This window comes from Myodes glareolus, chromosome 8 (assembly GCF_982192425.1).
Source record: "Myodes glareolus chromosome 8, mMyoGla1.1, whole genome shotgun sequence".
In the NCBI taxonomy this organism is placed as follows: domain Eukaryota; kingdom Metazoa; phylum Chordata; class Mammalia; order Rodentia; family Cricetidae; genus Myodes; species Myodes glareolus.
The window spans coordinates 81,363,604-81,377,530 of NC_142033.1; the positions used below are offsets into that span (position 1 = coordinate 81,363,604).

Sequence of the window (13,927 nt, forward strand, 5' to 3'; positions counted from 1 at the left end):
ACAAACACAGACACAGACACACAATTTGAGGAAAAAAATTTTAGAACTGTTAGAAAAACAACAAAATCTACTATTATCTCTCAATATTCCTCTATAAGTAACAGAAAAACAAAGAAACCAGAATATAAAGTAGACATAGAGCTAACTCAGAGCATCTTTTAATAACTGAACAAATAATACTTAGAGACATTTTCATGTAGTAATGCAGAACACATGTTATTTTCAAACTCACATGAAGCATTCAAAATGAACCTACTCCATTCGAGCCATAAAAAGCAGTTTGAAATATTAAAAATTAGAAAGCATGCAAATTATACACCCAGTTCAAAAAATAAGCTAGAAATCAGTAAGAGAGAAGCAGATTGAAAATCCTGAAATACTTGGGCATGAAGAAACACATTAATGTATAACATATGAAATATCAAAAAGTAAATAATTTAATTTAATAAAAGTAAAATAAACTTACCAAATTCTGTGACATAAGGTAAAAAGTAAAAAGAAATTTATAATAAAAATATAGGTTATTAATGCCATTGAGAACAAACATTAGAAAAGACATTGGGGATAGCAAATGGCTCAGTAGGTAAAGGAAGCAATCTGAGACCTGAGTTTGCTCCAAGGAGCTATATAGATGTAGGAGGAGAGTACCAACCCCACAAAGGGGTCCTCTGGCCTCCATATGTGCACATATGCCCACATACAAATATACTGACATACAATAATAACAATTAATACATTTTTAGACAAAATAAAGACAGATTGATTTCAATAGAAACTTATGTATAGGAAACTGGAAAAATTAGGCAAATTTGGTTTACAAAAAGAAGAAACAATACACCAAATTAGAGTAGATTGAGCTGATGACTAGGGGACTGGAGAAATGGCACGGAGATTAAGAGCAATTGCTGCGTTTCTAGAAGATCTGAGTTCAGTTGTGTATATTCCACTAGGTCCACACAGTCAAGCTTTTCTAACAATCAACTGTAAATGGGGACAGGGCTGAAAAGGCTTTACCACTACCAGTACTAATAATTCGAGGTTTATTAGTGATCAGTGGATTCCTGCAGACAGAGAAGAATAGTTTCTAGTTGCATAGTTGCTAGTGAGCACATCTAACTGAAAAGGAGAGCTCCAAACCCAGGATCACACAGATAGCCCTAGTTGAACTCTGCTAGTCACAGAACAGAAGTTAATTAACATGGGGGAAAATCCATAAGGAATAATAGGGGCTAGCAGAAGTGAGAAGGAAATAAGGGAGGGTTGGGGGAAGAGTAACCAAAATACATTGCACGTGCATATAAATGTGTCAAGGCAGAAAATTTATAAGTAAAAAAAGCTTACCAATGCTTACAATATATCCCCAAAATGGATGTATTTCCTCCAGAATAAATTAATGCATTAGGGATTATTTATCTGATGATATCTCACAATGAACTATTTACCTTGATACAAAACTCAGATAAGTACATTATAAAAGAGGAAAACTTCAGACCAATAAGTCTTCTGAACATATATGCAAAATATCTCAACAATATAAAATGAAATCCAATAATATAACAAAAGAATAATAAGAGGTAATCAATCAGGATTTACACCAGGCTCCACATGACAATGCAAAGAAAAACCATCATAAGAGCATACTAGTAAGGAAAACAGAGAGGGGAGAGCACTGCATGAGCCCAATTTCATTCTTGTTAAATATCAGTAACTCACGACTGCGTCAAATTTCTTCAGCTAGATAAAGAACTTCTGCAACAAACTGCAATCACCACAGTTGAGACCGAAAAATCGGAGGGTTTCACGAAGGAACAGGGCAAACACGTTCCCTGTCACCACCCATCATGGTTCTAGGACTATAACTAGTGCAATAAACTGAGCAACAAGATTACAAAGGAGGACAGACTGCATCCAGACAGGACCCACTACAGTATCTTCAGCACAGCCCTGAGTCGCTGGAGGGCAAATATCCAATGAAGCGAGTGCTCAGAGAAAAGCAATCCTTTTCAGCAGCAAAGAAAGAAGACAGAACAGCAGAGTACAGGGTCACTTCCAGAGGCTTCAGCCCAAAGACAAGAGAGCTTTATTAACACTGACAGTACAATCGTAATGTCAGAACAATGACTATGGACAGAGCTCTCAGAGGGCCTCACCATAGTCTGATGAACATATTTACACAAAGGTGGGCAGAGGAGGAAAAGGGAATGGTGAGGAGACAAGGCATGAGAGCTGCTCTACCAGAGGAGGATTAGTGCTGGGGAAATCCTGTTATTGCTGCTCCACCAGATCAGTGACACAGTGAAAAAAAAGGCATTTTTGTTTGTTTGTTTGTTTGTTTTGTTTTGTTTTTCGAGACAGGGTTTCTCTATAGCTTTGGAGCCTATCCTGGAACTAGCTCTTTGTAGACCAGGCTGATCTTGAATTCACAAAGATTTGCTTGCCTCTGCATCTTGAGTTTTGGGATTAATGGTGTGTACCACCAACACCCAGAAAAAAAAGGCATTCTTAAAGGACTCTGTATACTCAGTGGCTAAGCAGCTAGCTACACAGTCAAAGGGAGCAGACTGCAAGTCTCATGCTGGAAACCCAGAGCAAACCTGTCCCAGGACTATAATCTGAGGCCTGACCTTCAGAATACTTCTAAATAGAGAAGGAAACTTAGTGATTTTGAGTTAGAATTTATTCAGTGTTCCATGAGAAGGATATCTGGCCTGAGATATAGACCAAATTAGACCATTTAGAGACAGATCTAGAACCCAATCCTGTCCCTTTGAGAGACTGCAAATAGACAGGACCAACAACCATGATCTGTCCCTATCCCCACAAAGGACTACTTGGAGGCAGCTCATCTACCCAGGTCCCAACCCTATGCCAACTGTGAACTTCACACTGGTAGGTTTGGCATATACATCACACCCCCATGAAACCACCCAAAACTGTACAGAATCAAGCCTAGCTTCCATGGTCAGGTACAAAATCATAGACAGATTGCACCTTTACCCAGATTTCTTTTTTTCTTTTTGTATTTACCTTATTGAGAGTCTAAGTCCTACTCAGCAGAACAGAGCTATCATATCATATCCTCTTTGCTCTTTTTTAAAGTTTTCCCAAGAACACTGGTTGCCCCAGAGTGGACTGTCTGCATATCTCAGCCTCTCGAGCTCTGGGGTTGTTTTAGGGTTCCAGATTGCATTTTTGACACCTGTCTCTCTTCATTTTCCTTTAGCTGGAGCTGCTAAATCTCCTCTCTACTTTTATTGATCCTTTTCTTTATTTACTTTCCCCTCTTTCTCTATTGCTCTAGTACTAATCAATCACGAGTCTTAGCTTATTTCCTTTCCATCTCTACCCTTAGTAACTAGCATACAACTATACACTATACGGCCCTTGCTCCTTACTCCTCTAAAGTAACTGCAATTGAAGGGGTGTTTGAATTTAATTCACCGGTGCTCTATTTTCATAGCTGGCATATCTAGCAGTTGTGGCTGCTGTCGCAGACAGTATTCTACTTTTTGAATGGTTTTAGAGATCAACCCAAGTGCCCTAGCAGGAGCTGAGAGTTTAGCTTAGTTTTACTCTGAGGCCAGTGGGGACCAATGATACTTCAATCTATTACAGTTAGTCCCCCTGCCCCAAACACTGAAAATACTTGCAATGAAAGAATATATGTGACAAAAGAGACAAAATTGGTCCAAAGATCAAATCCCACATATGAAAACTAAGGCAGCATGACTGCTCCAAAAACGTTTACTTCTATAGCAATAGAATAAAGTGAGAGAATTTGGGGAAAAAAAAACAAACAATTCTCTAGTTCTAAGACTATTAAAAAAAAATCAAAGTGTCACCAGTAAACTGTGTGAATTCACTAAGAATACCAACAGTTAAAAGTAATAACTAAACTGATACAGGACATAAATGGGGATTTCAATAAAGAAACAGAAATAAAGAAAAATGAAGTTGAAATTTTAGAAATTAAAAAGATCAGTAGGTCAAATTTAAAAAATTAATGGAACACCTGATCAATAGATCAAATAGATTTCAGAACATCAGAGCTTGTAGACAAAGGGAGACAAGAATAATTGAACAATAACAACTATAAAATAATAAAGTATGACATAATATATAATATCTGTGACTGATTTTGCTTAATACAATGTCCAATTGCAACAATTTTACATAAAATTATATGATTTCATTCTTCTTTATGACTCCATAACACTTCACATATCAAAGGCATAATAAAGTCGAACCCAGACCTCACTATTTTCAGAAATTAGCTCAAAATGCATCAATGTAAAGAGGAAAAAAAAGAACTAAAAGGAAACAGTCCTTAATGACCTCAGGTTTCTAAACAAAACACTGAAAGCACAAAAAGAAAGAAAAAATCCCCACAACCTAAAAGGTAAAAAAGAATCAGAGTTAACAATTTTCTCAAAAGATAAATGAATGACCACTTAACACATGAAAAAAATAATACTGCAAAGTATCAGTCATTTGAGGACACAGAGAGCTGGCTCACAAATGCAACATTTACCCAGCATCTTATCTTGTAAATTTTCTAAGAGTTTGTCCACGTAATTAAAATAATAAGGAAACAAAGATTCACAAAGCCACCATATATAACTAGCATGTCCTTGACAGGATAAGAAACGCTTAGGTTGATCATCTCCCTTGAGGTTGGTGAAAATCATTGAAATTTCTCTGGAGAACAGAAAAGCAAGAATTACACAAGATAAGAGTTTATCTTGCTCCTGCCTTTGAAGCTTCATGCCTTGCTACATTCTCTGCCAAAACTAAATTCTACACAACAAATAAAGGAGAAAGAGGTGTAAACGACGAAGAGAAGAACATCCTCTAAGTGGGCATAGATGATTGTTCCTGAGACTATTCCTCCTCTCTCCAGCACTAATGACAACACATGAAATGGGATGAGGTGTCTGAAATGTTCACCACCTTACAAACAAATGCTTCCACTGACTCATCACTATAACTAAATACTACAGACCCTTACTCAAACTTCCACTCAACAGTGAAGTGACACAGCACACTTTCCATTAATGGCATGAATCAGCAGGATTTTACTTGGAGGAATTTTAGCATTAAGTCAAACTCAAGAGGAAGAAATACATTTAGATTTGTAACATTCATATTCTAAACAGTTGGTTTGGAAATAGTTGTTTCCAAATTGTCTTTCTTAAAAGTATTTTGTATATTTACCTGAAAATGTGAAGAATAATTCATTTTGCAGACCAGCTCTCTGCATTTTAACACGATGGCATTCAGATTTCAGCAAGGAAATCTCACAGGAAAGGTCAAGAACCAGTTTACTTAAAATCTGAAGAAGTTTCTTCTCAAAAGAAATGTTATAAATACTATTGCAGGGAGCCGCGTGGTACCGTGCTGTGAACTGGTAATGAAAATGAGGTTCACGATAAGCTACAAACATTAAAAAGAAAAGACAAAATGTCATCATTCAGGCAATTCAAGTGCATTGTGACTATTTCAAATAAATAATTATTTGGAACAAATTTATATTCATTTCCTATAAACAGCTACATTTGCCTTTCTTAACAAATGCCTACCTCATAGTAAGTCAGTATTAATATTATCACAGGGATTCTAAAACAGTGACTCATTTAACCCTTGCTGATGTAGGAGGGTCTTCTATTTGTTACTTTCATTAGCCAAATAAAGAAACTGCCTTGGCCTTTTGATAGGCCAGCCCTTAGGTGGGTAGAGTAGACAGAACAGAATGCTGGGATAAAGAAAGTAGAGTCAGAAAGAAGCCATGAAGCTCCGGCCCAAGATGGATGCTGGTTAAACTCATGCCGGTAAGCCACAGTCAAGTGGCGATACAGATTAATAGAAATGGGTTAAAAGAATATGTAAGAGTTAGCCAAGAAGAGGCTAGATATAATGGGCCAGACAGTGTTTAAAAGAATACAGTTTCCATGTAATTATTTCGGGGATTAGCCAGGCGGCCAAGGACTGGGCGGTATTTGGCCTGCTCGCCACTCATCTTTGTAACAGATTGGTGCCTGTCAATCATGTTTTGAATAAATGCTGATTGACCAGGCAGGAAGTATAGGTGGGAAAACCAGACAGGAAGTAAAAGTGGAGCAAAGAGAACAGGAGAATTCTGGGAAGCAGGAAGCTTCCTCCGCCAGTTCTGCCCAGACCACGGAAGAAGCCAGATGTAATCTGCCAGGCTGAGAAAAGTACTGAGCCATGTGGCTAACATAGATAAGAACAATGGGTTAATAAAAAGGTATAAGAGCTAATAAGTAGCCTGAATTAACAGGCCAATCAGTTTTATAACTTACGGAGATCTCTGTGTGATTTTCTTTAGGGCTTGCCAGCTGTGGGGTACCGGGCAAGACAGAAACCTCAACAAGCAGGCCCATCATGTAACAGAATGGCACCCAATGTGGATAACTGCATCCACAGAAAGCCTGAGAAAGCTTGAGAAAGAATATAGTAAAGCATGTTTTCTTGGTAGCAGCAATTCAGCTTTAGCTGCAAAACTCTGCAGCTCTTTTAAGAGGTCCTGTCACGAAACACTTAAATGGTGTTGATGAAAAGCTGACAGCACATGTCTTGGTTTTCAGCTGTAGCAGGAAAAAACTGTGCTGTTTTAAAATGTCAGCTTTCATGGCTGTCCTGTCAGGGCAAACTGACTCTTTCAGCCAGGCAGTCCGACTGAGTGTGGTCTGTGAGCACACTGCTGCAGCTTGCTTGCTGGCAGGGACTTTGAAACACCACAAAGTTGGGACAATAAAAATGGCTCCAGCGGTACCTCTACCATGAGGCTGGAAAGCTAAGGAATGGGCAGGATCTAGCCATCAAAGTCACGACTTTAATCCTCTCCTTAAAGACTCATGTAGTCAGAAAAAGAGAGATATACAGTAAAGAGAGATTCAAAGGAAAAAACTCTAAATGGTTTACAGTGTGTTAAAAATATATGCAGTCTAAAAGTTAAAGTTCTTAAAGAAAAAAGAAGGAAAGAATGGAAAGAAGGGAGGAAGGAAGAAAGAAAGAGAGAGAGAGGGAGGGAGGGAGGGAGGGAGGAAGGAAGGAGGGAAGGAAAGAAGGAAGGAAGGAAGGAAGGAAGGAAGGAAGGAAGGAAGGAAGGAAGAAAGTAGTTGGGTGTGATAGTGCACACCTTTAATCCCAACACTTGGGAGGCAGAGGTAGATTGACCTCTGTGACTTCAAGGTGTGGTAGCACATGCCTTTAATTCCAGTGCCTGAGAGGCAGGGACAGACAGTTCTCTGTTAGTTCAAGGTGTGGTAGCACACACCTTTACTCCTAGCACTGGGAAGGCAGAAACAGAGGGATCTCTGTGAGTTCAAGGACAGCCTGGTCTACAGAATTATTACATGACAAAGATATACAGAGAACCTGTCTCAAAAAAATAAAGTAAAAATAAAAGAAATAGAAGTTAAAATAAAGCTGCATAAATATGGAAAATACACAGTGAATCTTGATACTGTATACTATTATGCTGTCTTTGAATTGTTTGAATGCTGAGGAAGGAGCAACAGCTGCTAAATATATTTGCTTATAAATGATGCTGAATTAATTCAAGATAGGTATTTTGAAAATACCTTGGCTTCAAAATTGAAGTCAAAGGTATGTTACTTTGGAGAAGAGGGTTTGCTTTTATTTCCACAGAAAATGAGAGGCTGTGGATTCATTCTCAGATAAGAAAAATCAAGTTTGATCAAGGAAGACCACCTGAGAAATCCCTGATCAGAACAGATGGCCAAGATGTCTGAGTTCTACATCCAGAACAGATTCAAGACTGCTGCCTGAGATGATCAAGACTCACAGGATACTCCAGTCAGGACTTAATCATTATTCTAAATTTTCTTTAGGTCCCCATAAGATTATCAGTGCCCCAACCAGCAGGAAGTAGCCTGGAATACTACACCCACATTTCCAAAATATGAACTATGGATATTTTCCTTTGTTAAAAAAAAAGGAAGTGGTGCAAAATAATTGTTTGTATTCTGTCAATCGTGTTTTAAATAAATGCTGATTAATCAGGAAGGAATTATAGGCGGGAAAACCAGATAGGAAGTAGAGGTAGAGCAAAGAGAACAGGAGAATTTTGGGAAGCAAGAAGCTCCCTCTGCCATTCCTGCCCAGATCACACAAGAAGCAAGATGTAACCTGCCCGGCTGAGAAAAGGTATCAAGCCATGTGGCTAATATAGATAAGAATAATGGGTTAATATAAGCTACAAGAGCTAACAAGTAGCCTGAGCTAAAGGTCCAATCAGTTTTAAGACTTATGGAGGTCTCTATGTGATATTCTTTGGGGCATGCTGACTTTTTGGGGTACAGGGCGGGACAGAAACCCCAACAAGCAGGCCAGCATGTTACACCTCGCCATCATTTAAGATTCACATTCTTATTAATGTATCTGGAACAAGGGAATCAGGACACAAGAATCTTGCTGTGTGTACTTCCAATGCTATCAAGGCTAATATTCAAACCTAGGAAGGCTGGTCTCACTATATGACTGCTCAAATACTGGCATCATACCTTTCAAATTTATATTTTAGAAGAAATCAAACTGTTCTGTTTTAAAATATTAAATCCTAGATGATATTCTAGAGATATAATTAGCAACAATACTTTTTAAAATATAATTCTAATAAATATATACATTTAGTTTTAGTTAATTCCAGTACAATATCTGGAATTGAAGACATATATTTAAAGCAAATCTCAAAATCTTACTGGAAAGATACAATAAATCTAAAATAAAAATAAATCCCTAATTTTAAAAAAATCATCTTGTGAAACAAGTTCTTTTGCTGCTTCTGGACCACATTTTGAACAAGAGACCTCTATTTATACTGGCATTCCTCACCACTGCCCATTTTCCACCTTTGCTTAAAAGTTAAGCACACTTACTAACTCCAAAACTTAATGCAGAAGTCAGTAGCTTTTAAATGCAAAGGAAACCTAGTAGTTTTCATTGATAAACAAATGAAGGCCAAAAACTACCAACACCCTAACTTCCAAAAAATATAAATCAGTATTTTTAATTTTTTAGAAGAGCCTAAAAGAAAACTTCTGTAAAAAAGCATTAAAGTGAATTTAATATTCTATACAATGATTAAAACATAATCCATAAAACATGATGAGCTATAAGACAAATGGTTTGAAAATAAGAAAAGTAACAGACAGGTACACTGGTACTTACCTGTATTTCCAGCATTCACAAGACAAAAGCAGAAGGATTACACCAGTGGGTAGGAAATTAAATTAGAGTAGATACAAATATTTAGAAATGATAAACACACCAACCGCAAAGGATAAAATTAAAATAATAATAACAAACATTTATCTCTAACTATAATTACCAAAATAAATCTTTAAAAAATTAACTGCTAAGCCAAACAGTTTACAGTTACAGTTAGCCCAAGAAAGAAGAGAGCAAGAACAGAACAAATGAGAAAAAGAAATGATTTACTAAAATAAGTAAAACCGTTCATTTAGGCAGAAAGATATAAAAACAATAAACCCATTACAAAACATGAAATAAAAAAGTTAAGTCAATAAACCCATTACAAAACAAATAAAAAAGTTAAGTCCCATCCCATTTTCCATTTTGACTAGGAAAGTGAAGCTAATAATATTTAAAGTTATTATTGAAAGATGTCTGTTGATTGTGGTCATTTTGCTGTTATTTTTCCTGTGCTCTTATCCTTATTTTCTATTTTGATAATTATGCCTTTATTTGTTTTCTTTCTATAGCCTTTTGGCTATGCTTGTTCATCTTTTCAGAGGTGGAGGAAAGGATAATACAGAGGAAGGATAAGGAAGGAGAGATAAACAACACTAAAGATCTGTGATAAGTCATAGGGAAAAATACTATTTTATAAATTATATAAACAAGCATATATACACACATACAGACATACATATATATATACATACATACATACACAACTGTATGTGAGTGTGTTTGTGTGATGATACTATGGACAAAGGGTTAGTCAATTCTAGAGAATGAGAGGTATATGAGAAAAGCTAAGAGAGAAGGAGGAATAGAAACAGTATATAGTACTTATTTATATTTTAAGTACCCTCAAAAACTATTTTTACAAAGAAAAGAATATACTAATTTAAAACTGAAATTTTAAAAGGGGCAGGCATGTCCTCAAGATTAACAAAGTGTGTCTGAGAAAATTTAGGTCTTCTACACAGCAAAAGGAACAAAATAGAAATACGTCAGACACATGGTTAATATACAGAATATCAAAGAAATGCAAAAGTTAAAGTGCAAAACAAACTGCCAATAAATAAGTGCACTAATGAACTGAACAAAGAGTTCTCAAAAGAAAACACAAAGGACAAAAAAATATTTTTAAGCGTTCAATATCCATAACCATTACAAAAAGATAAATTAAAACTACTTTGACATTTTATTTCATGCCAGTTAGAATGGCCTTCATTAAGGAAAAGAAAAGTCATAACAAAAGCTGGTGAAGATATAGGTAAGATGATCCCTTATTACCTGTTGGTGGGGGTGTGAACTGATGCAGCAACTGTGGAAAGCTATATGAAGGAGTCTAAAAAACTAAGCCAGAACTACAATGACCCAGCTATATTACAGTGGGTATCTAACCAAAGGACAGCACCACAGAGATGCTTACACATCTGTTTTTATTGCTATGTTATTAATAACAGCTAGGAAACAGGAACAGGCTGGATGTCCATCAACAGTCAAATGGATAAAGGAAATATAATAAACAATGGAATTTTATTAATGAAAGATGTAATTATGAAACTTAGAGGAAAATAGATGCACCCAGAAATTATTCAGTGAGGTAACCCAGACTCAGTAAGGCACTTTCCCTCTCACAGTCATCGCCTATATTTTAATTTCTGTACATGCATATGTGTACATGTGCAGGGTAGTGACAGTTCATGAAACTAGAAAGGGGCTCATAAGAGCAGAAAATGGAGGCTAGGGGAAGGAAAAAGAAGGGCAATAATAAATACATGACATCAAAGTGGGGAGAGCGTAGAAATATGAATGGGGGAAGAGAATGGAAAAAATAAAGCACACCTGTGAATGTCAAATGCAGCCCTTTCCTGCATATCCTAATTTCAAAGAAAGAAGGAAATTGGTACATATACTGGCACTGTGAGAATTTGGTGGTTTCAGTTGTCAGACAGTACAAGAACTATAAGCTTAATATTTAGCAATTTTTTATTTAAAAACTATATAAAACAATATAAACCAGAGTTGGATAGTGCCTAGGTAGGTAGAGACCAGTTCTACAAGAATCAAGGCATAAAACATTTCTCAGTCTGATCCTAATTGCCAAATGCACTACATAAATGTATGCTCCATTGGTGTTTAATAATTACATATAAAATAACATTCCTGGTGCATACTATGTATATGGTGAATTTTCCCTATAATTATAATTTCTACAAACCACTTGCAGGCACAAATATCTTTGCTAGCTATGCAAACATGCTCTTACAGTAAATGCTGAAGTACATGTGTGAAAAGATACAAGAAATAACAATATGGAGATGAAATATGACTGCTTAAACAATCTTAAAAAATGACTCAAACTAAAATCATGTCATTTGTTATAACAATGTCTCCCTCTTAGAAATATAAAGAAGCATTTTTGAGTAAGCAAAATGTTGTCAGGAAGCCACTAATAAATGGACATTTGTTTGGCATCTTAGCTGTAAAAACAATGGCATGTTATGTTACTTATTGCTTCTATAACACCATTAGCTTAGAAACAACGTGTTTATTAAGTTTATGAAACAACATGTCTTTAAGTTCTGGAGAACACAAATCTGAAAGTCCTTCTAGACTAAAATCGAGTTATATTACTTCTAGAATATCCATGCGCACCCCCCTAAGTGAGCACTACACGGCTGAAAGATGCTTAGACTAGGGTGCTTGAACCTCTGCTCCAATGGGAAAGAGCACTTATCTCTCTGCTCCCTAAGTCATGTTTCTTGTACCATGTCTTCCTGCCATGATAGCCTAAAGGCCTATAGAAACTACTAGCCAAAATATTCCCCCTCCTTAGATGTTTCTCATAGCAGCAAGAAAATGACTAACACAAGATAGTCCACTAAACGAGCCTTAACTTAATTACAGGGCCAAGTACCTTTCATCGTGTATGCTTATGCTCACATGCTCTGAAAAAGCCATGAAGTGTAGGAAGCCACCTGGAGGCACAGGTGGTCCTGCAGTTTGGAGGTATACAAGTCCATACCTGGCTTAGCCACGTGGGGCTGAGCACCCTTGCCTGCACCCTTGCTTGCGCATGCTCAGACCAGCAGAATGGCATTAACCAATCAGGACAGCATTCAAGCCTCTCCACCGTTTAAAAGCAGCTGCCTCTGAGCTCTACTTCCTCTCTCTAAGCTTTCTCTCGTCCCTGCTCTATCTTCCCTTCCCCCAATTTTCCTCAATCGAATGCTCCGAATAAAGACGTGACCAGGGAAGGAATTCTCGTTTTTAGTGGCGTTCATTCCTGCTGGTCAGGATGCGCGTCGCAATGAAGACCTCTTGGTCTGCCATTTTTCAGTCTATTAAGCAGGGTCCCAGCAGTTTGATTAAATTTGTAAGTAACTGTAGTTTATGTTATTTTATTCTTTTATTTCATATCAAACCAGCCCTCTCAATTTTATTCCTCAGTAAAATAATCTAAGATGATGGATGTATGGTATGCTTCCTGGTCCTAATAATGGGATGCAGTGAACCATCAACCATGACACTCAGAACTGAAAAGTAGTTCAAACTGTGATCTGGTGTGGGAGAATTGTCTGTATTCTGTCAATCATATTTTAATAAAACACTGATTGACCAGGCCAGGCAGTATAGGCGGGAAAGCCAGACAGGAAGTAGAGGTGGAGCAAAGAGACTGGGAGTATTCTGAGAAGCAGGAAGCTCCCTCCATTCCTGCGCAGAACACCGAAGAGGCAACATGTAAGCTGTCACACTGAGAAAGGTGCTGAGCCGTGTGGCTAACATAGATAATGATAATGGATTAATATAAGTTACAAGGACTAATAAGTAGCCTGACCTAATGGGCCAATCAGCTTTATAACTTATAGAGTTCTCTGTGTGATTGATTTTTATTGGGGCTTGCCGGTTGTGGGGTACTGGGCGGGATGGATACCCCAACAAGCCGGCCCCCCATGTTACAGTGATCGACAAGGAAAGAGATGTTTTGATTGAGGGAGCCATTGTGGGGCTATTGAGAAACCTGGCACTAGGGAAATTTCCAGGAGTCCACAAGGATGACCCCAACTAAGACCCGAAGCAAGAGAGAGTACCTGAACTGGTCTTGCCCTGTAGTCAGACTGATGAATATCTTAAATATCAACATAGAACCTTCATCCAGCAACTGATAGAAACAGAGGCAGAGATGTGCACTGGAATACTGAACTGAGCTCCCAAAGTCCAGTTGAAGAGTGGGAGTAATGAGAATATGAGCAGAGGGGTCCAGACCATGATGGAGACACCCACTGAAACAGTTCACCTGAGCTAATGGGAGCTCACCAACTTCAGCCAGACAGGGAAGGAAACAGCATAGGTTCAAGCTACTCCCTTTAAATGTGATAGTTGTGTGGCTGGGGCTGACTGTGAGGCCACTGGCAGTGGGACAAAGATTTATCCCTACTGCTTGTACTCGTTTTTTGGGATCCTATTCTCTTTGGATAGATATCTTGCTCAGCCTGGATATAGTAGAGAGGGCTTTGGAGCTTCCCCAAAGCAATGTGCCTTATCCTCTCTGAGGAGTGGATGGTTGCAGCGGTAGACGGGTAGGTGGAAGGAATAAGAGGAGGGAAGGGAGTAGACCTAGAATTGGTGTGTAAAATGAAGAAAGATAGTTTGCTTTCTTTTTAAAAAATAATAAATAAAAAGT

General features: G+C 37.6%; 1 protein-coding gene across 2 annotated transcripts in view; it reads right to left on the bottom strand.

Moving 5' to 3' along the window:
• The window catches only part of Zpbp (zona pellucida binding protein), a 136,504-nt gene that overhangs the window by 57,431 nt on the left and 65,146 nt on the right, over window positions 1-13,927 (bottom strand). For both annotated transcript variants that reach the window (XM_085692194.2, XM_085692195.2), the window contains exon 5: window positions 5,215-5,433. In XM_085692194.2, the coding sequence (XP_085548320.1) occupies window positions 5,215-5,433 (219 nt within the window). The remainder of the gene's footprint in view (window positions 1-5,214; window positions 5,434-13,927) is intronic.